The 26,586-nt window shown below is 42.7% G+C and overlaps 1 protein-coding gene across 1 annotated transcript in view; it reads left to right on the plus strand.

Moving 5' to 3' along the window:
- Window positions 1–292: 292 nt before the first annotated feature.
- Window positions 293–26,586, plus strand: part of LOC135404747 (creatine kinase S-type, mitochondrial-like) — a 47,438-nt gene continuing 21,144 nt past the window's right edge. Inside the window, exons 1-5 of the mRNA XM_064639487.1 lie at window positions 293–432; window positions 533–661; window positions 20,256–20,454; window positions 22,429–22,524; window positions 23,980–24,201. Coding sequence (XP_064495557.1) covers window positions 293–432; window positions 533–661; window positions 20,256–20,454; window positions 22,429–22,524; window positions 23,980–24,201 — 786 coding nt within the window. The remainder of the gene's footprint in view (window positions 433–532; window positions 662–20,255; window positions 20,455–22,428; window positions 22,525–23,979; window positions 24,202–26,586) is intronic.

The raw sequence follows: 26,586 nt of genomic DNA on the forward strand, positions 1-26,586 counted from the left end.
TCAACACATGGCTAAAGGATTGGTGCCACCGTCAAAATTTTGGCTTCTTTGACCATGGGGCAAACTCCATGGTACCTAGTCTCTTAAAATCAGATGGGATTCATCTTTCTAAGAAGAAGAAGAGGACTGTAGCCCATAAGTTAGTGAGGCTGATCAGGAGGGCTTTAAACTAGGTTTGAAGGGGGAAGGGGTTGAAACCGGGCTCTCCAGTGATCAGCCTAAGGATGGAAAACCTGAGTTAAGAATTAAATCAACAGCCCACCTGAAGTGCATGTACACTAATGCACGCAGCATGGGCAACAAACAAGAGGAGCTGGAAGCCATTGTGCAGCAGGAAGGCTATGATGTAGTCGCCATCACAGAAACGTGGTGGGATGACTCGCATGACTGGAGTGTTGCCATGGATGGCTACAAGCTCTTCAGAAAGAACAGGCAGGGTAGGAGAGGTGGAGGGGTGGCTTTATATGTTAGAGTCTCTTGACTCTGTTGAACTTGAGATCAGGAACGATAAGGTTGAGTGCCTGTGGACCAGAATCAGGGGGAAGACCAACAAGGCCGACATCATCATAGGTGTCTGTTACAGATCGCCCTACCAGGATGACGAAGGGGATGAATTATTCTACAAGCAGCTGGCGGATGTCTCGAAATTGTCCTTGTCCTTGTGGGTGACTTTAACCTGCTGGATATCTGCTGGGAGCTCAATACTGCAGAGAAGAGGCAGTCTAGGAGATTCCTGGAGTGTATAGAGGACAATTTCCTTCATCAACTGGTAAATGAACCTACCAGGGGTAAGGCCCCGCTAGACCTGCTGTTTACAAACAGAGAGGGCCTGATGGGAGATGTAGTGGTTGAAGGCTGCCTGGGAAATAGTGACCATGAAATAATAGAATTTTCAATACTCAGAGATTCAAGGAGAAACAACAATAAAACCTCTACGCTGGACTTCCAGAGGGCAGATTTTGACCTATTCAGAAGTCTAGTCCAGAGCATACCCTGGGAAACAACCCTTGAAAACAAGGGGGTCCAGGAGGGATGGATGTGCTTCAAGCAGGAAGTTTTGAGTGCACAGGAACAGGCCGTACCGGTGTGCCGAAAGGCAAGCCGGCGGGGAAGACAACCAGCTTGGTTAAACAGGGAGATTCTGAAGGAAATCAGGGATAAAAATAGAGTTTACCGACTGTGGAAAAAAGGGCTGGCTACTTACAAAGAATTCAGGAAGACAGCTAGATCATGCAGAAAGAAAATCAGGGATACAAAAGCGCAATTTGAAGTTAAATTAGCCACTTCTGTTAGGGATAACAAAAAGTCCTTCTATAAATACATTAACAACAAAAGGAGGGGCAAAGAAAACCTCCATTCTTGAGGGACTTGGAGGGAAACATAGTTAATAGAGATGAGGAGAAGGCTGAGGTACTTAACACCTACTTTGCCTCAGTTTTTACCAGTAAGACAGGTGGCCCTCAAGGCAACTGGCCTCAGGAGCTGGTAGACAGAGATAGGAAACCAAATAGCCCCCTTGTATTCCAGGAGGAAATAGTTAGTGACTGAGTCATCTGGATCCTCACAAGTCTATGGGACCAGATGGGATCCATCCTAGGGTAATGAGGGAGCTGGCAGAAGAGCTTGCCAAGCTGTTCTCCATCATCTTCCAACAATCCTGGCTCACTGGGGAGGTCCCATATGACTGGAAGTTGGCAAATATCACCCCAATCCATAAAAAAGGCTGCAAGGCTGACCCTGGTAACTACAGGTCTATCAGCCTGACCTCGGTGCCTGGCAGAGTTATGGAGCAGATTATCCTGTGTGAAATCACACAGCAGCTACAGGATGGACAAGGGATCAGACCCAGCCAACATGGGTTTAGGAGGGTCAGATCCTGTTTGACCAACCTGATCTCCTTTTACAATCAGGTGACCCACCTGGTGGATGAGGGAAAGGCTGTGGATGTGGTCTATCTGGACTTCAGCAAAGCCTTTGACACTGTCTCCCATAGCATACTCCTGGAAAAGCTGGCTGCCCACGGCTTGGACAGGGGCACTCTGTGCTGGGTCAGGAACTGGCTCGAGGGCCGGACCCAGAGAGTGCTGGTGAACGGAGCTGCATCCAGTTGGCGGCCGGTCACCAGTGGTGTTCCCCAGGGGTCAGTGCTGGGCCCAGTCCTTTTTAACATCTTTATCGATGATTTAGATGAGGGGATTGAGTCCATCATCAGCAAATTTGCAGATGACACCAAGTTGGGAGGGAGTGTCGACCTGTCGGAAGGCAGGAGGGCTCTGCAGAGGGATCTGGATAGACTGGAGAGATGGGCTGAATCCAATGGAATGAAGTTCAACAAGGCCAAGTGCCGGGTCCTGCACTTTGACCACAACAACCCCCTGCAACGCTACAGGCTGGGCACAGAGTGGCTAGAGAGCAGCCAGGCAGAAAGGGACCTGGGGGTGCTGATCGACAGGAGGCTGAATATGAGCCAGCAGTGTGCCCAGGTGGTCAAGAAGGCCAATGGCATCCTGGCCTGCATCAGGAACGGTGTGGCCAGCAGGAGCAGGGATGTGATCCTTCCTCTGTACTCTGCATTGGTGAGGCCACACCTTGAGTACTGTGTCCAGTTCTGGGCCCCTCAGTTCAGGAAGGATATTGAGGTGCTGGAGCGGGTCCAGAGAAGAGCAACGAAGCTGGTGAAGGGACTTGAGCACAGGTCCTATGAGGAGAGGCTGAGGGAACTGGGGTTGTTTAGTCTGGAGAAGGCTTAGAGGTGACCTCATCACCGTCTATAACTACCTAAAGGGAAGTTCTAGCCAGGTGGGGGTTGGTCTCTTCTCCCAGGCAACCAACAATAGGACAAGGGGACATGGGCTCAAGCTCTGCCAGGGGAGGTTTAGGTTAGATGTTAGGAAGAAATTCTTTACAGAGAGGGTAATCAGGCATTGGAACGGCCTACCCAGAGAGGTGGTGGATTCACCATCCCTGGAGGTTTTTAAAAAGAGATTGGACGTGGCCCTTACTGCCATGATATAGGAATTGGAGTTGGATCAGGGGTTGGACTTGGTGATCTTGGAGGTCTTTTCCAACCCAATCTATTCTATGATTCTATGATTCTTCCCCCACCCCACCAGCAAGTAGGCTGGGGGTGCACAAGAAGTTGGGAAGGCAATGTCTTTAAGCAGAATTCTCTGTCCCTTCCTTTGATCTTTGTTGCAGATGGAAGCTGATGGTATCATTCTCACCTTTAACTCTTCTTCTGAATGCAAATAGATGTTATCAGGTGTGTTAAGCAGGTGTTGCTTAATGCTTATGGAAAGCTTTTGTATTTTATGTCCTGCTTGGCAATTAAGATGTGGTGCCCCAACTGCAGATCACATCTTATTTGGCACTCAACCTTGTGTTCTGCGTCCTGAGATGAACTTTGCTTGAAACTGAGAAGGAGGCACCTCCTAAAACGACCACCAGGGACCACCAGAGATCCCCAAAGAGGCCCACACAGTGACAAGTATTGCATAAGGTTGCACAAGCTAAATGACTATGCATTAGGCAGGCGGTAACTATATATTAGATAGGCAGGTATACATAAACTTGTATAAATTCTTTTGCTTTTTACTCCCTGGAGTGCTTGATTTGTGGAAAACTTCCACCTTGCCCCCTGCGCAGAATAAACGTCTCCTTTTTAAAACTGACTCTTGGTGTTTAGAGAGTTCCTAAAATTCGGCAACGAGGAGACACAGCAGGGACAGCTGACCCCAACTGACCAAAGGGATATTCCATACCATATGAATTCATGCCCAGCATATAAAGCTGGGGGAATAAGAAGGAAGGGCGGATGTTCAGAGTGATGGCATTTGTCTTCCCAAGTCACTGTTACGCATGATGGAGTCCTGCCTGCCCATGGGAAGCAGTGAATGAATTCCTTGTCTTGCTTTGCTTGTGTGTGTGGTTTTTGCTTTAAACTGTCTTTATCTCAACTCACAGGTTTTTTCTCCCCCATCCCACCTGGGGGAAGTGAGTGAGCAGCTGTGTGCTTAGTTCCCAGCTGAGGTCAAACCACAACACTCCCTCATTAATTCGAAGAAGTCATAAACACTTAAGGGGAGAGAAGTATATGTTTTTTAAAGTTTCACAAAGCTGAGTTTGGGGTTTGGAAATTGCCAAGTATAATTCAATAAATATTAAATGTACAAAGGAAAAAAGTGGTTTAAAGTCTTGGATTTTTTAAAAAGCTGTTCAGCATTGGCCTCTATGTTCCTATCAACCTTGATAAATGTTCAGCTTCAGTGGGAGCAGTTTGATGAATGAAATTGCTTTTTTTTGTTTGCACCTCCACCCATCATGTATTATTTCTTTTAGTACATTGCCACTATGCAGCTATAGTAATTTTAAATTGAAGGCTTCAGATATCCTTAACAGTTGTTTTCTATCATCACATTTTACATTTCATGCTTCTGGACTTCTCTGCCAGAAGTCTGTCAAAAATTCATGTAGTCAATTAAAAAGTAAGAAAAAAACATAGGCCCACTGTGATCTCATCTCATCTCATCTCATATCTCATCTCATCTCATTCTCCTGACAACTTGAGTCCAGTTTCCTGCTCTGACCAGCTTCCATTTGAGGTGTTACAGGTGGATTTCTCCTGCTCTTATGTGTATCTAAGGAGTAGTTCAGGCAAACCAGCACAGAAGCTGCTCATGACCCTTCTCCTTTCACTGCTGCCAAATGGGCCTTTGGGGTGAAGCAGTAGAGAGGCATCTCATTGCCCTTAAGCATCTGGCCAATCATTTGCTGATGTAATCTCTTTCCCCTTGAGAGGTCTTTGAAAGATGATGTTGCTATTACCCAACTGTTAAATGGCCCCCTTTTGCCACATCCTATTTACGTCCTCAAGGGCATCCTTGTGAGAGCAAATGTCATTGACATAACTGAGTGGAATAGGATTGGCCACTGCAGCAACTATTTTCCTTCCTGTCTCCTCCTTTCCCCTTCTCATATTACCTGGAATTCTGTGAGCACACCAACTTGTTATTCCCTTTACACTCTGGGCTCACTGCATGTAACAGGACGTGTCTACCTTCAGCTTCAAGGTCAGTTTAACTAACTATTGCTTATCTTATTTGAGGTAACTCAAACGGTGGCATTTCAAATATAAGGCTTAGTAAAAATTAATTGAAAGTACCACATGATGTGATGTAACTTGGTTATAATTTATTGATTTGCATAACTACTTAGTGCAGGAAAATGTGTCAGCCCACTGTGAAGCTCCTTCAAATGTCAACCCTTAAGTAACAGTTTAAATAAGGGGAAACATAAGTTCCTTTGCAGAGGTTCAGAGAAACCATCTTTAATTTGGGAAGTTATTTGAGAGTTAGAGTTTGTAACTCTCTGCACTGTGGAGATTAGGTTTTCATATTGTAAAATAGTGGGTGACTGATTCAAAAAGGCAAGCATTCCCAAGACCTTTGAATGGCTTCAGCAAGATAACTTGGGGTTCTAAATCTCACTAGGTCAAATTTAATGGAATAGATCTTTATCTGGTAGAAATCAAAAAGTGTTGTGACTAAAGAGCAGTTGTTTGACCTATTAAGTCACAATCTTTTCTGTATCTCTTCCTTCCATAGCAATGAATTTGGCATTTTCTGGTTTATTTTTTTTTAAAACAAGGCTTAGATTTTTATACCGGTTCACTGACCTCTGGAATTACAAGGAGAAAAGAAACTGAATTTTAGTTTATTTTTCCTAGAGACATTCCATGCTATGATTAAGACATAATTAGAATTATGTCTGCACTAACATTATTTCTGCACTCTGGAGATTTTTATATTAAACAGAGATCAGTCAGAAAGGTTCAGGTCTTGCTCAGGTTGAGCTGAGAAACTGGAAAAAACCCCCATCAATTTAATGAGATTTAATGTTTAAATTTAGATCTTATCCTCTGACCTTGTAGAGTGATATAGCAAACCAAAAGCAATGTAAACTGTTTTTTAGGCATCTAAAAATGGCATATCAGGCATTTAGTTACTTATGACATTTCTTGCAGATGTTTCTAACGTGCCCACAACTGCTGTAGAAGAGCAGAGAAAAAATTTCACTGGCTTCTGTGGGTTCTAGATCAAGCTAAGGATGACTCAAAGGAATTATTTCTCCAATATAAAAGACCAGTATCTTTTGTAACCCATTTCTCCACTACGTGGAAAGTTCTGCTCAGTACAGTATCACCATTAGACAGCTTAACAGTTTAAAATTTGCATATATGTTATTGGCGTTTATGTGTCTGTGTGAACTTTAGCTATGACTGCTATTCCTCTAAAATGTCACTCAGGATCACATGGTGTGGCATTTAATATACCCATGACATGATTCAAATATTTAAACTAGTTCTATTTCTAGAAATGTCACTGATCAGTCTGTAACCCTTGTACCTTCTTTCCATCCTTGGCTGAAAGAACATGTGCTGTCTAGTGTAAAATAAAGAATAATCGACATTTATGTTCAACTACATGACTATCCACCTAAGAAAACAGAGCTGACAACTTTCTCTTTAAAATAAGTTCAAGAAAGTAAAGGATTAATTGCAAAAGAGTTTGTTTATATTAAAAGTAGTAGCAAAGACTGCAAGTTCCTTAAAGGGTAAAGAAGTGGTTTGTGCATTTATGATGATTCAGTCTCTGAAATAGATGGAATGGTTTCACCTATGTGCAGATCACAGGATCACTGTGTGCAGTATGATACCACTAAAATAGTCTGAACAAGGTTGTAGCCATGAATCAAATGTCCAGAAGAATTCTATGCAACCTTTGGTCAGAACAGCAAGGGGAGTTTTGGTGCAATAGAATTTCCGTAAGTTATTAATTAAAAAAGGTATCTTTTTAGTGTTGGTGAGGGACCTGATCTATAAAAAATGGATTTCTTTTGAAGCCTACATTGGCCTTTAACAAAGACTGTAATCTAGATGTATTGTGAAGAGGGAAAACTGGTTTAATGCCATAAAAGAGGCATTATCTTTTTTTTTTATCCCGTGATTCAGACTGTGGCTACTAACAGCAGCTCCACCTTAAATGATATTTGGAATCCTTTGGGTTGTTTATCAGCCAGCATCAAAATTTATGCAGTGACTTTTACTGAATCTCGGAGCTGGGTTTTGCCTCTGCATTCTATGTATGGTAGGTTTTGTATATATAAATGGAATTTTAAATCATAATACACTTGTCAGAACACTAATGTTTTAAAGACTGATTACAGGTAGCTGAGCAAATCCTGGGGAGGGAAAAAAGATAGGCTATGACCTCCAAGATCATGACCTTTCAGATTGTTTTTGCTGGTTCACTGGAAGTCATAGATTACTGAATATTGTTCTAGAAAAGGCAATTACAATTTGGCTCTGAATTTACTTACCCTTTATAGTGCTGCTGTGGTGGGAGATCAGGAATAATTGTGTTCAGCTATGAAGAAAACTTGGTTTTTGCAGACACTTAATGCTATATGTTGTATTGAATCTGAAAAATCCGGTATAAGGGACTGCTCAGAGACTTTGCATCTTTTGAGCAGCAAAGGTATTTATTGCACAACGTTGGGAGAAAGCGTGGTTCACACCACAGAAAACTTGCTCAAAGGTTTCACACAAAATCAGGGTTTTTATACAAGTTTCATATATGATTAAATGAATATTCATATGATTACAACATCTATCTATACATATTAATAACAAGGGGATTATAGGCAGAGCTCAGGCGGAGCTTAGGGTGGTGCTTCTCTTGGCCTTCAATTTCAGGGGTACGTCCGCTCTTCATCCCAGGAGTCTGGGGTCTTTTCTCATCTTCATCAGTTTGACCTCTTTACTTTTTCATTGTTCTTGACCCGCTCGCTGAAGCTTGGAGAAAACCTTGGCTCCAGGTCTATTTCTCCTATTCAAATGTCTACCTTATCCTAATTTATTACCTCTAGGCCTATTGTATACTGCTTCTAGCATTCTTCTAAGTTTTGGTCCAGTGGGCAGAACAGAACGAGTCTTAGTAGGAGAGGCGGATTAGATGTTGGGGGGCCTTCTTAGCAGACCCAGATATCTGAGTTAACTCTTTTGGGCCTAGCTTCTCATTTCAGTATGGCTTAGTGACTTACTTTAAGTCAATGTAGCATTTATTCCCCTCACAATTAATCACTTCACACATGAAGTGGCCACTCCCTGTTATAACGATCCACAAGATGGCTTATAAGGAATTAATCAAAACTGTTCACTATAGGAGTAAACCTGCTGCATGGAAAATACATAGCAGCTGTTGCTGAGCCAATTGTTCTGTATTTCTTCACTTCTGTAGAACAATATTTTTGCTTTCTTTAAGTTATAGTACAAGTACAAATGTCCTTGGAAATAAAACTTGAAAGGACTTATTGCCAGTGACAAATTCCACTCTCAGAACTATTGATCTGTACTTGAGCCAAAGGAATGCGTAATCCTGGAGGGATACAAAAGATATATTAACTAGTTATCATGAGGTAAATCCAGCAGCAAAATTGTGAGCAGAATGACATAATAAAGGCAAAATGTATAAGGCTAGTTGTCCAACCATTTTGTAAAGCTGTTAGTTAGATTCAAATCCCAGGAGTCATCAAAATGTCTCGTATCACACTTAGCTAACAAGAGAAAAATCCCTCCCTCTTACCTACAGGAAAATCGCCTGATGCTGAATACCAACTGATACATGTATATTTTACCCTCCACATACAGCAATTAATGGATATGCAATTGTGGGTACTGCGGGGTATGGGCCAATCACCCCTGGCAGTGGTAAGGAAAAGCAGAAGATTTAATGACTTGATTAAGACCATCACATTATGACCAATAACCATGTCAAACCACTTGCATTGGAGAGTTGGTGAGCCAAACCCCACAGTGATGCCATGTGCAGTAAACACAGGTGCATCCTCCCAGTTGCAGCATAGACTGGTATAGCAGTGCATGAGGTGCATTTTTTGTATCTGTGACCTGCTATGGTATTTGAGAAGCTCCTGCTTTTCTCTAGCTGGCATTCTCTTTCTGATATTCTTTTCATCAGCCTGCAATAATATCAATGCTGTCTTAATCTTTGGTTCTGAGTTAGTGTTCCAATTTATATTTCCACAATATGAAATACCAGTTCTCATTTATTCACTCTGGACTGTTGTGTTTCCTGATGTGTTAACTTTAGCTTATCTGTATATAGAATATACAGTACTCTAGATTCAAGTCTTACACTGAAACAGTTCATTTTAGATCACTTCCCTGAATATTTCTAATACAGTGGTCAAAATGGGTTAGGAGCTGAAATCCCTGACATCATCCAATTAATAAAGGAAGAAGCCGTCTGTAATGCTTTGGAAAAACACTCATTACTATGGGAGTATCATCTGAGTGACATATGATTGTGGTCTCGTGCTACAAATCCTGAAAGTGTCCTTCAAATATATAAAATAAAATTACTAAACTTTATACTTCAAAAAAGTGTTGCGTACAATAAAGGAGAAAAGTTTAAAGAACTTAAAATCAAGGCTAGTTAAGATGCAATTCAGTCCTATATGTTTCCAAAATAAAGTCCAAACTTGTATGTAGCTTGTGGTGCATTGAAGAACTAATTTCTACAAAGATTGATGCAGTTATAAACCAACTAGCAGAGTGGTGGGTTGACCCTGGCCAGCAGCTAAGCACCACACAGCTGCTTATTCACTCTCTCAGCCCACTGGGGCAGGGGAAGGAATAGGAAGAGCAAAGCGAGAAAACTCATGGGTTGAGATAAAGATAGTTTAATAAGCAAAGGAAAGAGGAAGAAAACAAAATAAGTGATGCAAAGGCAATTCCACAAGTAGACTGATGCTCAGCTAGTCTCCAAGCAATGGCTACCTTCCAAACAGCTCCTCTCCTCATTTTTTATTGCTCAGCATGATGTTGTATGATATGGAATATCCCTTTGGTCAGTCTGGGTCAGCTGTCCAAGTTGTGTCCCCTCCCACCCTGAGCCTACTCACTGCAGGGAGCAGAGCTGGAAAAAAGAGAAAGGTTTGATACTGTACAAGCACTGCTCAGCAATAGGTAAAACACTAGTGTGCTATCAACACTGTTTTAGCCACAAATCTAAGACATAGCATCATACCAGCTGCTATGAAGAAAGTCAACTCCACCCCAGCCAAATCCAGTACAACCTCTATACCTTATTCCATACCGTTTATGTCATGCTTGGGTCCCACACTATCCAATACATTGTCATTAATCACCATTCCTCCTTCCTGTCCTTTGCTATACACACAGATATCATTCCCTTAGTCTATGGGCTTCCCCTGTAAAATGTCCATAAAATGTCCATAGAGTTCACTTAGTCTGCGATTCAGGCTCCATTCATTATTGTGGTCACTCAGGATGAGACTGGTGTTGTGTTGAGTTATTGGATGCTAAAGCCAGCTCAGATTGGGTTGCTGCTGTACTTGCTTGGTTTCTTGCAAGGCTCATTCTCTGTTGGTTCAGGGGAATCCTGCTATTGTACTTCCTATAATATACAACTCAAATCATGGGTTATTTTCCCCTAGGGTTAAATCTCCTTGAGGTGCCCAACAGATTTCCCCACCATCCTGCATTACCCACCAATTATACCTGGGTCCTTGACTGAAAGCAAACCTGTGAATGGATTTGTCCATGATGTCTTTCCCACCCAGTTCCCTACATGTCCCTACAGGGACCTTATCTCCTTCTACAGCTCATAGGAGTTTTGTTTGGGTGGGATCAGGTCAGTTATTTGATCCTCTGGTATTGACCAGACAAGTGACTTTTGCTAAATTTGCATCTCAATGCTTCTATGTCCCAGCACTTATGGCTTTCAGTACAGTCCTTGAGTCCATTGTATCCTTCAGTGTTTTCAGAAGCTGGTGTGTGATAGGGAATGTAGTACATCCAATATTGTTTGGTGAAACACTGGAACAGGTTGCCCAGAGAGGTGGTAGATGCCCCATTCCAGGAAACATTCATGGTCAGGTTGGACAGGACTCTGAGCAACCTGATCTAGTTGAAGATGGCTCTTGTCCTGCTGGGGGACTTCAACCACCCCGACATCTACTGGAGAAGTAGCACAGTGAGCTGTAAGCAATCCAGGAGACTCCTGGAGTGCATCAAGAATAACTTCTTAAGCCAGGTAATAGATGCAATGCTGGACCTGATGGTCACCAATGCAAGTGAGCTAATTGGTGACATCAGAATTGGAGGCAGCTACAGTGATCATGTGCTGGTGGAGTTCGCAGTCCTGAGGGATATGGGTCAGGTAAAGAGTAAAGTCAAGACCCTGAACTTTAGGAAAGCAAACTTCTAGCTGTTCAAGGAGTTAGTCAATAGGACCCTCTGTGAAACTGCCCTCAGGGACAAGGGAGCAGAAGAGAGCTGGCAGATATTTAAGGATGCTTTCCATAGAGCACAAGAGTTCTTGATCCCTATGTGTAAGAAATCAGGAAAGGAAAGCAGGAGACCAGAATGGCTGAGTAGAGATGTGCTGGTCAAACTAAAGTGCAAGAAGGAAATGCACAGGCAGTGGAAACAGGGACAGGTATCCTGGGAAGAGTACAGGGATGTTGTCCAGTTGTGTAGGGATAGTCAAGTTGCAGCTGGAGCTGAAATTGTCAAGGGACACAAAGAATAATAAGAAGGGCTTCTACAGGTATATCAGCCAGAAAAGGAAGGCCAAAGAAAGTGTACCCCCTCTGATGAACATGACTTGCAAACTGGTAACAATGGACGAGGAGAAGGCTGAGGTACTCAATAACTTTTTTACCTCAGCTTTCAATGGTAATCTCTCTTCCCACACCTCTTGAGTGGATGGACCTCAAGGCAGAGACTGGGGGAATGAAGTCCCTCCCACTGTAAGAGATCAGGTTTGAGACCACCTGAGGAACTTGAACACACACAAGTCCATGGCCCCCAACAAGATGCTTCCCAGAGTCCTGAGGGAAGTGGCAGATGTAGTTGCAAAGACACTCTCTGTGATATTTGAAAAGTCGTGGCAGTCAGGTGAAGTTGCTAGTGACTGGAAAAAGGGAAACATTTCACCCATTTTTAAAAAGGTTAAAAAAAGAGGACCCTGGGAACTACAGACCTATCAGCCTCACCTCTGTGCCCAGTAAGATCATGGAGCAGATCCTCCTGTAAGTTATGCTGAAGCCATATGGAAGTCAGGGAAGTGATAAGAGACAGCTAACAAGGCTTCACCAAGGGCAAATCGTGCCTGACTAATCTAGTGCCCTTATATGATGGAGTGACTGCATCAGTGGACAAGGGAAGAGCTACGGATATCAACTATCTGGACATCTGTAAGGCCTTTGACATGGTCTCCCATCACATTCTTGCCTCTGAATTGGAAAGAGATGAATTTGAGGGATAGACAGACGGACTGGGGGTTAACCCCGGTAGGCAGCTAAGCTTCCCAGTGTACCTCCTCAAGTTGTTTCTCTGAGGAGAAAAGGGAAAAAATGTAATTGCTGATCGTCTTCATGAGATGGTGCTTGGAGTACTGAGACAACAGTAATGTAGGGCCCAAATACCAGATTAGCATAGCTAACACTATAGCTTGACACTTGCAAGCCAGAACCTGGGCAGAATGGGGGAAGACTACAGAGCCCTGGGGGTGCAAGCAAAAAGTATTGGTGCCCAAGTTATATCTTTCTCCATTTTATGAGTTACAGCCAGAAATGGACATATAATTCAAATCAAATTCTAGCTTTGTGGCTGATGCTGTTGTGAGGGTTTTAACTTTTATGATGGGACATTCTTCGATGACTATAGCTTATTAGGGAAGAATGGGATCCATCTGTCTAGAAGAGACAAGGGAATCTTTGGCAGCAGGCTGCCCTACTTGGTGAGGCAAACTTTAAACTGAAGGACTTGGGGGGTGGGGTCCAAAGTGGCAATTCTCACTCTGTTACAACCAACTGGTGAATATGCCAGGCCAACCAGAGCAGAGACAAATATTCCCTAACTACCTCCCAAGATGAGAATCAGAAGACCAACCACCTCAAGTGTATATATACTAATGCACACAGATTAGGAAACAAACAGGAGGAACTGGAGCTCTGCATGCAGTTAGAAAGTTATGGTATCATAGGAATAACTGAAACATGGTGAGACAACTCATGACTGGAGGATTATGATGGATGGCTACAGGCTGTTTCGTAAAGACAGGCAGGGAGGAAGAGGAGGAGTCATGCTCTATGTTAAGGAGAACCTTGAATGTATAGCAGTCAACTACAGTGACTGTGGAAGCCTTATCGAATACCGCTGGATCAAGATCAGAGGAGTTGTTTCCAAGGGGGATCTTACAGTAGGCATCTACTACTGACCTCCAAACCAAGATGTTAAGGCCAACGAAGAGCAATATTTGGGTCACTTAAGCAAGCTTTGGGCCAACAGAACCTAGTTCTTATGGATGACTTCAACTACGCAGACATTTGTTGGAAGAACAATACAGCAGCTCACATGCCATCCATCAAATTCCTGGAATGTGTAGAGAACTGCTTCCTCATACAAATGCTGGATGTGCCAACCACGAATGAGGTGATAGCCTTGGCTGCAGTGATTACAATATTATGGAGTTTGGGATCCAGCTGAGCATGCTGAAGGTTCGTACTAAGACAAAGGTTTTAGATTTTAGAAGAGCAAACTTCAGCTCACTCAGAGCTCAATTGGGAGAGATTCTATGGGAAGCTTCCATGGAGGATAAAGGAGCCAGTGAGTGCTGGGAGTTTTTCAGGAATGCTCTCCTGGAAGCACAAAAATGGTTCATCCCCTTTAAAGGTAATGGAAGTGGGCAGAGCAAGAGACTCCCTTGGCTTAACTGCGAGCTTCTGAGTCTGCTCAAAACCAAAAGTGGAGGGTACCAGACATGGAAAGAAAAGAAAGATCATTGCCAAGGTGAGTAGAGATGCAGTTAGAATTGAAATTGGGCAGAGATGTCAAAAAACACAAGAAAGGGTTCTTCAGGTACATAAACAACAAGCAGAATCAGATGGAAAATATTGGTCCACTGTTAAACAGAAGAGGTGAATTAGTCACCAACAATGCTGAAAAGGCAGAGGTTCTCAACACTTTCATCTCTGTCTTCGCTATCACTGTTGGACCCCAGGACCTGGGAATAAAAATCCAGGTTGATGCACAGACCCACCATCAGTGAAGGAAGAGTTGGTGTGTGAACTATTACAGGAGCTTGGTCCCTGCAAATCAATGGGCCCTGACAATATCCACCTGAGGGTATTAAGAAAGATGGCTGATGTCATTATGAGGCCACTCTCCATGAAGTTTGAGAAGTCGTGGAGATATGGGGATGTCCCAGAAGACTGGAAGAAGGCTAATGTCACCCCCATCTACAAGAAGGGCTTAAAGGAAGATCCAGGAAATTATAGGCCCATCAGTCTTACTTCAGTCCCTGGGGAAGTTATGGAATGAATCCTCCTGGGGGCTATCACAAGTCAGATGAAGCATGTGATTGGGAAAAACCAGCATGGATTCACCAAGGGCAAATCATGTTTGACAAACCTGGTTGCCTTTTATGACAAAGCATCTGCTCGGTTGATATGGGATGAGCGGTGGATGCTGTCTACCTGGATTTCTCCAAGGCTTTTGATACAGTTTCCCACAGACTCTTCTTAGAGAAATTGATGCATTATGGTCTAGGCAAGTGGTCTGTGAGGTTGAGTGGGGAACTGGCTGACAAGCCACACCCAGAAGCTGGTGGTAAATAGTTCCTTTTCAAACTGGCAACCTGTCACAAGTGGGGTCCCTCAGGGATCGATATTGGGCCCAATGCTGTTTAATATCTTCATAAGTTATCTGGATGATGGGATCAAGTGTTTGCCAATGATACCAAACTGAGTGGGGAAGTGGACACCTCGTAAGGGAGAGCCACCCTCAGGAAGACCTGTATAGGCTGGAAGAATGGGCTGACCAGAACCTTATGAAGTTCAACAAAGTCAAGTGTAAGGTCTTGCACCTGGGAAAATATATTCCAGGAGTGCAGCACAGGCTGAGATCTACCCAGCTGAGAAGCAACTCTGTGGAAAGGGACCTGGGTATCCTGGTAGACAACAAACTCAATATGAGTGAACAGTGTACTGCTATGGCAACAGGATGCTGGGTTGCATCAAGCATCAGAAATAAAGAAGTCACATCACCAGCAGAGATAAAGAAGTCATTATCCCACTCTACTCAGTGTCATGCCAGGAATACTGTGTCCAGTTTTGGTTCTCGCTACACAAAAGATGTGGACAGGCTGGATAGGGTCCAGAGAAGGGCCACAAAGATGATCAAAGGAGTGGGAAGCCTGCCATATGACGAAAGGCTTAGAGAACTGGGTTTGTTCAGCACTGAGAAAAAAAGACTTAGAGGACACCTTATCACCATGTTCCAATATTTAAAGGGTGACTACAATGAAGATGGAGACTCTTTTTACAAGGAGTCACATGTAAAAGACAAGGGGTAATGGATACAAGTTACTCCTGGGGAGAATCCAATTGGACACAAGAGGAAAATTTTTCACAGTGAGAACAATGAGCCATTGGAATAATCTACCCAGGGAAGTGGTGGATTCTCCAACACTGGACACTTTTACAATCTGTCTGGACAGGATGTTGGTCCATCTTGTCTAGACCATGTTTTGCTGAGAAAGGTTGGACCAGAAGATCCTTGAGCTACCTAGTATTATATGATTCTATGAAATTTGAAACACATCTGTGTTTCTCATCTGACATATCATGTGACTAAAGTACAAAGTAGATATTGCTTTGCAAGTCAGATTCTGAGGAAGAAAAAAATGCATTCTCTTTTGAGGAAGAAAAAAATATGTATTCTCTTCTTCAGTCTTTTAGAGAACATGCCTTTTTCTCTGTTAGACTCAGAGATCTCCTGTACTCTAGACATAATCCCAAAACCATAGCTGCACTGTGAACACACTGCTGAGAATAATTAATAGGGCACACAAATTCCTGGGAAGTATCTTCCTGGATTATCTTCCCAGAGCAATGTTGCTCACAATGACTTCCTCCCTCTAAACACTTATCTCTTCCCTAGCTCACTGAAAACACATACTACAGGAATTTTATAGGAACATGTCATGAGGCAGGCTCTACACATTTTCTTCTTTAAAAGAGCCCTCTCTCCCCTCACCCTACTCCTCAAACTAAGAACATTATTGAATTGCAGCAAGGCCTCGAAATTTGGTATCCATTATATTAACTCTTATTTTAAAGTTTTGTGCTGTACATGTGGTATAAATGCAAAGGAGATTCTCTCTTTGTCTTGAATAATGAAAGATCTTCATTTCTCGAGAGACAAACATAATCCTAGCTTGGTACCTCAAGACTGATCCAGAAACTGCTACTTATAATGTGCCTCTGCTAAGTGGCACCTTGTGGCTTGGAGAAGTCATTTTACTTTGCTTTCTTTAGTCATATCTGTTGGTCTGAAAGATGCTTGTATACTTCCATAGTAACCTAAATGTTGAGAACAACAGTACTGATCCAGACCAGGGGTCTTCATAACCTGGTACTCTGTCCAACAATGGCCATAAGTTGATGCTCAGAGAAGAGAGCAGAACAAACATGATATTCCTTGATACTCTCACAGCTTTCAGATATTTCCAGATCAGGGAATTTTGTTAGCCTGTTTTCATTTGTTTGCTTAAAGCCCGCAATGCATCTCTTCCATGTACTTGTTCGGTTTCTTGTTGAACCCATGGAAATGTCCTGCATATACATCATCCTTTGAGGAATTCCATAGATCTATGACAGATTGTATAAAGATTCACTTACCTTTGTTTTGAATGTTGCTCCCACTAGTTGCCTTTAATGGACTATATTCTTATATTGGAAAAGGCAGTGAAGAGTTGATCTCTATCCATGTCCCCATGCCACTCAGAATTTTTAGGTCCCTACCATATTCCTCCTCCAAACTGTCTCTTTTTCAGGCTGATGAGTTCTGGCCTACTTAAACTTTATTCATATTGAAAAAAACCACAAAGCGTTTAGCAGGTCGGGCTAGCATGAAAAGGTGCATGAGTTTCTGTATAGGTGATAGCACTGAAAGTCAGCATCTACCTAATGCCATATCCTGCCACATTTGACTTTTCTGGCTGCACAACCACTTACAGCAGAGTCACCTGGAAACATTCTCAATAAAAATATAGAACTCATACGTCTGATTTTGCAGGATGCCTTATCCCACTCCATGCCACAAATCCCTGTAATCTACAATCAGCACTACATAATTGATTATACCATGAAATACTCAAAACCTCCATATGATTTCGACCTTCTTTCCTCTTACCCCTTTCACCAAAACACTCATTTCACTTTAAATATTTTTCTCTGCTGTTTCTTACTCCAATAATGTACCTTTTTGGTCAGTGGAAAGACATCTCTGTGTAATGCATTTTTGCTATGCAGCAAGCTAAAGCATTCAATTATGGCCTTAAATCATTAAAACAATTAAAATATTCTGGGTGTTTAGTTTAGAATTGTGCACTTAATATAGAATTAAAAATCAATTGATTTCCAAGTCTACCACAGGTACATATATGGAAATATAGTAAAGTCTAACTATTTCTCTTAATGCACTGTTTCAATGCAAAACAATAATAATTAATTGCTTCTTTTATTGTACTACAGTTAAAAGTGAGGGTTTATTTTTCATTTGCATTGCATGAAGTCTTCTGAGTTGATTTTAGGTTGTCTTCTCTTTTAGAAATTGTATCCTTCCAAGACGAATGGCTAGCACATTCTGTCGTCTCCTGGTTGGCCGTGCAACTGCTGCATTCTTTGCAGCAGCAGGCACAGGGATCCTAACCACTGGATACCTCCTCAATAAGCAAAATGTTAAGGCTGTTGTTCAAGAAAAACGAAAACTCTTCCCTCCAAGGTAAGCCCTTTAGGTTAAGTAGTCAGCTGAGCATAGCACCCAGTTCACTGGGCTAGGCATAGCATTTAACTCTTTGGAGGAGGAAGATCCCCATTAAAGCTGCAGAGTACCTATTCCCTCATGCAAACATACTATCTATGTTTCTGCATATGGATTGTTAACTGTCAACCTAAAACCCAGCATCCTTTATTAATAACCCCAGTTTTAGATAGCACTGACAATGGCCTTCAAGGACAGAAAATAGGGATGTGAGATCATATCAACACACTTACAAAAACATAGCCAAGCAATGACAAGCCTGAAAAATGGTTCAATTTTTAGGCAAAGCACCAAATCAGTCCTTATTTTATCTTGTCAGCTCTTGAATGCTTTCAGTGTCTATTGAACATGCCGATTGCATAGATTCTATTATTAGGAACCATAAAAGTATTTTAATGATGCAAATAATAAAGAAATTTCTTACATAACTACTGTATTTAAAGTGTTCCTAATTCTGTTTAAAACCTAGTTGGTTGATAATTAAAAACTAACTACAGATATGTAAATTGACTTTGCTGGCCATATTTGCGGAAAAAAAAACCAACAAACAAACCAAACCAAACCACCCAAAAGAAAGGACCAGGCTTTGACAGACTTTTTTTTTTTTTTACGTGGCAAATAGTATCTTAGTTCAAATAAACTCTTATCAAACTAATGGGGTTGTGCATAAAGCAAATTTATCAAAACAAGGTAAATGTGATCTGACTCACAAAAATGATTTACTAAAGCATAATGTCATTTTCTCTGCTTTATTATACTGTACAGCTTTTTGAAAATAAAACAATTAAAAGAACCCCAAATACTGTAAAATAGTTAGATTCCCAGCTGATATAGATCAGACAGTTACACTGATGTCCACGAAGCTGCAAGAATATCTCAGTTCAGAATGGGAGCTCTTAACCAGTTAAACATAATTAATTTCCTACTTGCACAAAAAATGTTAGATTTTAATTTTCAATAACTGTCTCAGCAGAGATTTAATAGGGTTTAATACACTTTCAAGGATTCATTTTTTTAGTTACTCTAAGTAACAGAAAGCTGCTATCGTCTGTTAGTGGGGCTGCCCAGCAGTGCAGTGTGGAGTACTTTGTGTGAGTTCAATATTCCTCCCATCCTAAATTTCAGTGCAATGTATTGTGATGGGTTATCCTTGGCTGGCTGCCATACACCCACATAGCCACTCTCTTACTCCCCCTCCACAGCAAGACAGGGGAGAAAATAAGATGAAAAACCTCTTGGGTAGAGATAAGGACAAAGAGATCTCTCACCAATTACCATCATGGGCAAAACAGACTTGATTTGGGGAAGAATACTTTAATTAATCCCCAATCAATTGTAACAGAGTAGGATATCGAGAAATAAAACCAAAACTAAAATCACCTGTCCCTCACCCCCCCCCTTCTTCCCAGGCTTGACTTCACTCCTAACTCTTCTGTCTCCTCCCCCCCAAGTGGCATAGGCAGGGATGGGGAATGGGGGTTCTGATCAGCTCATAACACTATGTCTCTGCCACTACTTCCTCCTCACACTGTTCCCCTGATCCAGAGTGGGTTTCGTCCCATGGGATACAGTCCTTCATGAACTTCAATGTGGATCCTTCCCAAGAACCCAAGAACAAACTGCAGTTCTTCAAGAACTGCTCCTGCACGGATCCTCCACAGACCACAGTTCCTTCCAGAAAACCTGCTCCTGCATGGGCTACTCTCCATGGGCCGCAGTTCCTGCCAGGAGACTGCTCTATTATGGGCTCACCATGGGCTGCAGCTTCCTTCAGGGCACATCCATCTCCTCTGGCGTGGGATCCTCCACAGGCTGGAGGACAGCCTGCCTCACCACAGTCTTCACCAGGGGCTGCAGGGGAATCTCTGCTCTGGCACCTGGAGCACCTCCTCCTCCTCCTTCTTCAGTGACCTTGGTGTATGCAGGGTTGTTTTTCTCACATCTTTTCTTACTTCTGTCTATCACAACTGCTATGGCAGTGTCTTTTACCCTTTCTTAAATATGTTATCACAGAAGCACCACCAGCTTCACTGATTGGTGCAGCTTTGGACAGTGATGGGTCCATTTTGGAGCCTGCTGAAACTGGCTCTGTTCGAGCATGGAGGCAGCCTCTGATTTCTTCTCACAGAAACCATTCCTACAGCCCCCCCCTACAAAAATCTTGCCACATAAACCAAATATATGTATAAACCAAGAACTAATTATATTTTTCAGCTATGCTTTGTACTCCATATTTCCTGATTGATTAAGTAGTTTCTTAAACTAGCAGGGATTACTGTTTAAAGATATCTTATTAAGTGCTTATATTTTTTTTTCTTTTCAGTGCAGACTATCCTGATCTCCGCAAACATAACAACTGCATGGCTGAATGCCTCACACCAGCAATTTATGCTAGGCTAAGGGACAAGATCACTCCCAATGGCTACACCCTAGACCAGTGTATCCAAACCGGGGTTGACAATCCTGGCCATCCTTTCATTAAAACTGTGGGTATGGTTGCAGGCGATGAAGAATCCTATGAGGTAAAATATTTTCACGTTATCATATTTGTTTCAGTTTGTATGGTATAGTTCACAAGAGCTCATTATATGAACACATTCATAGTAGAATATGGACTCCTAAGAAAAATTGTATCCCAGATAATATATAAAGGGCAGGCCATGTACATTTTCCTTACTCTTTATGAGGATTTGAATGCTATTCTATATTAGGAAATGCAATGAATATGAGGCATTGCTAAAGGAGCCCTCTCTACTGCAAAGTCAATAAAATGTGGCTGCTTGGGAGCAATCCTCTATTTGCCTCCAACAGCTGCTCTCTTTCCTAATGGTAAACATAGGAAAAACAATGAAAGACATCAAAATAAAGGTAATATGGAAATTACACTGTAAAACAGTTGAGGCAGAACTGAAAAGAAAATGGCTTCTGTGAAGTGCCAGGCATCTTTCAGCCATAACTATTGGACCATGACAAAAGCCAAAGACAGTATTAGGATGGAAAAAAGAAGAAAATCCTTATTTTTATTTACCTCTGTGGTCTGCTTCCTTCAGTCTACCATACAACAGTATCTATTATTATACAATCTCTTAATAGTATCCCAAATGCTAGGCTGCTCAAGATGAAAGAAGACATCTGGTATTCTGGGGCTACCAGCTTCTGTGATTTGTTTTGCTTATTTAGACACTGTGACTGCCTTGAAAAGCTCTGCTAGAGTTATTACAGCACAACAGAAGGAAGGTGTGACTGTGATCAGTGTTGACATACCTGTGCTAAATGGTTCTAACTAGCACCAGTAGTCAATGGCAGTGAAGACAGGTATTCTTATATGACCTAAGAACAGGGCACAAACTGCCTGGGGACTGAATGTGTATTTTAGTTGCTAATAAATCCTGAAATTTAATCTGGTTGCCACCACATCCAGTACCTATCTGTAGTAACTAGAATAAGCTTGTAACTAAAGTAAGGCGTAATTTTTGTTGTGAAGATGAGCAAACACTACAAAGCACTGTTTAGGTCAAAATGACTGAAATCCACAACCGATAATCTCATAGAATCATAGAATCAACCAGGTTGGAAAGGACCTCCAAGATCATCAAGTCCAACCCTTGATCCACCACCGCTGTGGTTACTAGACCATGGCACTAAGTGCCACAACCAGTCTCATCTTAAAAACCTCCAGGGACGGAGAATCCACCACTTCCCTGGGCAGCCCATTCCAATGCCTGATTACTCTCTCTGTAAAGAATTTCTTCCTAATATCCAACCTAAACCTCCCCTAGCAGAGCTTAAGACCATGCCCTCTTGTCTTACTGATAGTTGCCTGGGAAAAGAGACCAACCCCCACCTGGCTACAACCTCCTTTCAGGTAGCTGTAGAGAGTGATGAGGTCTCCCCTGAGCCTCCTCTTCTCCAGGCTAAACAAACCCAGCTCCCTCAGCCTCTCCTCATAGGACTTGTGCTCGAGTCCCTTCACCAGCCTTGTTGCTCTTCTCTGGACCTTCTCCAGCACCTCAATATCCTTCCTGAACTGAGGGGCCCAGAACTGGACACAGTACTCCAGGTGTGGCCTCACCAGCGCTGAGTACAGGGGAAGAATCACTTCCCTGGTCCTGCTGGCCACACTGTTCCTGATACAATCTCCCAATTTATTGTTAGGAGACAGAGGATGAAATTCCATGTTCTGCTTCTAAGATACAGGAGAAAGAGCAATTGAGAAACTCATGGCAAACTACTGGTAGTTACCCTCTGCTACATAAACAAGAGATCTAATTGAAAATAGATCAGGTTTTGAGAGATAATTTTTTCAGAGACCAGTTTTCAAAGATACAATCCACATATGACCCTTCCTTTTATATTTACCCTTGTCAGCACTTGCTGACATCCATGGCTGTCATCCAGGAGCTGGTACCAAGGGATTTCCCTTGTGACTGAAGTTAGTGCATTTAAAATGTTTCCATGATACTGAAGACTTTTTGTAGATTCTCTTGACTCCATAGGTATTTGCTGAGATTTTTGACCCTGTCATTAAAGTGAGGCATAATGGCTATGATCCGTGCACAATGAAGCATCACACAGACCTGGATGCATCCAAGGTAGGATTTAAATAAAATAATGAGATTCAGTGCTTTTGCTTACAATGATGATATTGTATGTAATAGTACTTTTTTTACCCCGATCCAACTCCAAAGAAATTGAGGAAACTGGCTAAAGAAACTGGGATGCCACAAATTACTGAAATGGCACATCCCACAGGGAGTATGTCTAAATGAAGCAAGCTCTGGTTCTGTCCTTTTTTATTGCAAGCCTGTTAGTTTATAGCTTAGGTTTGCTGGGGTTTTCAGCATCTGACAAAGGACAAACAAGGCTAGCATCTACATGGCCTTTCTTTCTCTTCCTTATTGTTCTCTTCTAATTTCCTTTCTTTACTGGACCACTTTCACCTGACTACTGTACTGTTCACCTGACTACTTTATTCAATTACACCCTGACATTATGCAGAAGTGTCAGAGGCATAAGACTGTGCAGAAGGAGCAAGCCAGGAGCCAAAAGTGATAGCAAGACAGGCAAAACAGTGGGCTCACCAAGGGCACATTTCCACAGTACCCGAGCAAGAAGAGAACAGGTAAACCAGGTTCAGTCAACAGGTCAATGACTGACAGAAAAGTCCATAGTGACAAGGCAAGTCTGAGGTCAGGTCAGTGAGGCAGGGTCAGGATAAACAAGGTACAAGGCCAGGCACAGGCACAGGCACACCTACAAAGTAGCTCAGGCAAGGACTGAGGGTGCCTTAGATTAAATGCAGCTCAAATCAAGGTATAAAGAGTGCAAATTAAACTTCTCACAGATCTTTTTCAGACAGCTCTTTTCAAAGTTGTTGGATTCATGGTTACACAGGTGTACAATATCAGAGCTGGCTAAAACCCAGTGGAGAGAGGGTGAAAGAGGTTTGCAGAGCTCCTTGGTGCACTCATGGCCCTAACAGCAAGTTAGTTGCATCCTACCTTGTTCTTAACAGAGGGATTGATCTCAACTGTTACAAAACATTTGGGCCTCTGCCTAATGGCACTGTGAGCCTGTTCATGAGCTAAAGTTAACCATGTATTTAAGGATCAGAGTGAAAGCACTCCCCCCTCCTGCACACACGCAGTCAAGTCTTAGCCATTGCCTAATATTTCCTTCATCGTTCAATAACGGTGTTGATTAGCATCATCTTGGGCTTTCTTCTTTCAAAAGAACTTCCATACCTGACCTTCTTTCTGTGTTCATATCCATATTTCCAAAAGCTGCTCAGATCTTTTCGTATTCCATGCTGGAGATAAGAAGGATCAGCTGGTTACTTTGCCACATTCAGTCAGCAAAAGAACTTTGGAGTTCCTAAAAACCCCCTTAGTATCTGAAACACTGAGGGGTTCCTAATGTTTTGTGATATCTAGGAAAAGTCATGATCCCTGGGCAGAAAGATGACCCATTTTTGTATCATGGGGTTTTTAAATGGTGGCATACAAAATGGGGAACTGTATGTAAATTAAAAAATATTCTTCCTTCAGATCACCCATGGTCAATTTGATGAGCGCTATGTCCTCTCATCACGTGTACGTACTGGTCGTAGCATCCGGGGCCTCAGCCTTCCTCCAGCTTGTACCAGGGCAGAGAGAAGAGAAGTAGAAAATGTTGTAGTCACTGCTCTAGCTGGACTGAAAGGAGACCTTTCTGGAAAGTACTATAGTTTGACTGATATGTCTGAGAAGGATCAGCAGCAGCTTATTGATGTAAGTATAGCTCCATGTGACATGTAGGACTTTTGCATGTGAATAAGAGCCACATGTACACTCAGAGAAAATGCAAAATGAAACTGATTTGGGGAAATTAGTTCAAATGATATCTACACATTTGGGATCTCTAAGGTCAAGGGTAGCAAGCATGCAGGCTAAGAACCAAATTCTCAATGTGACACACACACACAGATCATGATATTCATAAATTCAGAGTATAATTTGACAGAAAATAAAACACAGGAACATGAATATACAAGCATAAGTATTTTAGTTTAGGGTTCTTTAAAAACAGTTGCTGGTAAATCAGGATTTCTACTACAAGCAATGAATTGTATCTTTAGTTAGTCCTTTGTTAATTTAGCAACTCTCAATTTCATCAAATAGATGATATATCCCCAGAGATTCCTCTGACAAAAGGGACCTCCAGAATCTGAAAGACCATCCAATTGCAATTTAAAGAAACTTACAGCAAGGATGACTAACTAAAGATAAAAGTCTCTGAAAGCATTAAGAGAAAGAAAGAGTGAGAGAGAATGTGTGTGTTTGTGTGTGTGTGTGTGTGAAAGAGAGAAAGCTTCATTTTCTCATACGAGTAGAGTGGGGAGAATTATACCTCTCCTTAAGTTTTGAGGTGACATAAGGTCCCTAGTGTTAAGTTTGGTCTTGCTTGCTTGCCTTCCTTTCTTCTTTTCTTCTACTCTCTGTTTTGCTATGGGTAGACCAAATATTTATATGAAAATTATTCTTACAAAGTCTTTTTAGATTTTCATGTGTGTAGTGGGTTGTCCCTGGCTGAATGCCAGGTACCCACTAAAGCCACTCTCTCACTCTCCCTCTGCAACTGGACAGAGGAGAGAGAAAAAAAAAAACAGCTAAGGATTCATGAGTTGAGATAAGAGCTGGGAGAGGTCACTTAGATTACCTTCACGGGCAAAATAGACTCAAAGTGGGGATAGTACTTAAATTTATTACTAACAGGATAAGAGCCAAAGAGTGAGAAATAAAACAGTCTTAAAAACACCTTCCCCCCACTCCTCCTTCCATGTTCTCCCTCCTCCCCTGCAGTGGTGCAGGGGGATGGGGAATGGGGGTTGCAGTCAGTTGTTGTTTCTGCTGCTGCTCAGAGAGAGGAGTCCTTCCCCTGCTCCCATGGGGTCCCTCCCATGGAAGACAGTCCTTCATGGAACTCTCCAGCATGAGTCCATCCCTCGGGCAGCAGTTCTTCCCAAACTGCTGTCCCGTGGGTCACTCCTCCACGGGGCAGTCCTTCACGAATGAGCTGTACCTCCGTGGGTCCCCCACAGGGGCCACAAGTCTTACCCAGGAAAAACCTGCTCCAGCGTGGAGTTCCCTCTCCATGGGCTGCAGGTCTCCAGCAGGACCCTGCTCCATCCTGGGCCCCCCACAGGGTCACAGTCTCCTTCATGCATCCACCTGTTCCAGCATGGGCTCCTCCATGGGCTGCAGGTGGGTCTCTGCACCACAATGGTCCTCCATTGGCTGCAGAGGGACAGCCTGCTCCACCATGGTTTTCACCACGGGCTGCAGGGGCCTCAGCTCTGGCACCTGGAGCATTCCTTCCCCTCCTTCTGCACTGACCTTGGTGTCTACTTTGTTGTTCCCATGTTCTAACTCCACTCTTCCCTGACTGGAATTCTTTCTGTGCAATACTTTCTGTTCTTAAATATGTTATCACAGAGGTGTTACTATTACTCCTAATTGGCTCGGCCTTGGCCAGCAGCAGGAAGTCTGTCCTGGAGCTGGCTGGCATTGGCTCCATGGGACAGGGGAAGCTTCTAGCAGCTTCTAACAGAAGCCGCCCCTGTAACCCCCCCCAGTACCAAAGCCCAGCCACAGAAACCCACTACATTGTGTTAACAAAAAGAGGCTCTTAACTTAGAAGCTCTGCTTGAGGAGTGGTACTGGCAGAAAATAAAATAGCTGTTAATTCTGGTTCCAGTGCAGTTTGAATTAGGCCATGGCAGATGGTAGGACTGTGTTTCCACCACTGGGGTGGTCAATTCCAGGTGTACTGGACGCCTCTCCAAGTGAAAGTGAACTGTGGCATGCACTCTGCTGCCAAAGAGATTGAGAAAAATGCATTAGTGGCATCATTTGTGACATACCACTGGGCTGCCTTTGACTCCAGTTTGCATAGGCTTTCTAGTGTGTCTGCTATGGCAGCACTCAGCAGTGACATGACTTTATTCAGGCCATGATAATCTACTGTTACTGTCCATTCTCCATTAGACTTTTGGACTGGCCACGTGGGTTTCTTAAAGGGTGAGTGGGTCTTGCTACTCACTCATTGCCTCTCCAGTAGATGAATCAGCTTATGGATGAGAATGATAGTCTCAGTGCGATATTGCAGCTGTTGCA

The sequence above is a fragment of the Pseudopipra pipra genome, chromosome W (assembly GCF_036250125.1).
Source record: "Pseudopipra pipra isolate bDixPip1 chromosome W, bDixPip1.hap1, whole genome shotgun sequence".
NCBI lineage: Eukaryota > Metazoa > Chordata > Aves > Passeriformes > Pipridae > Pseudopipra > Pseudopipra pipra.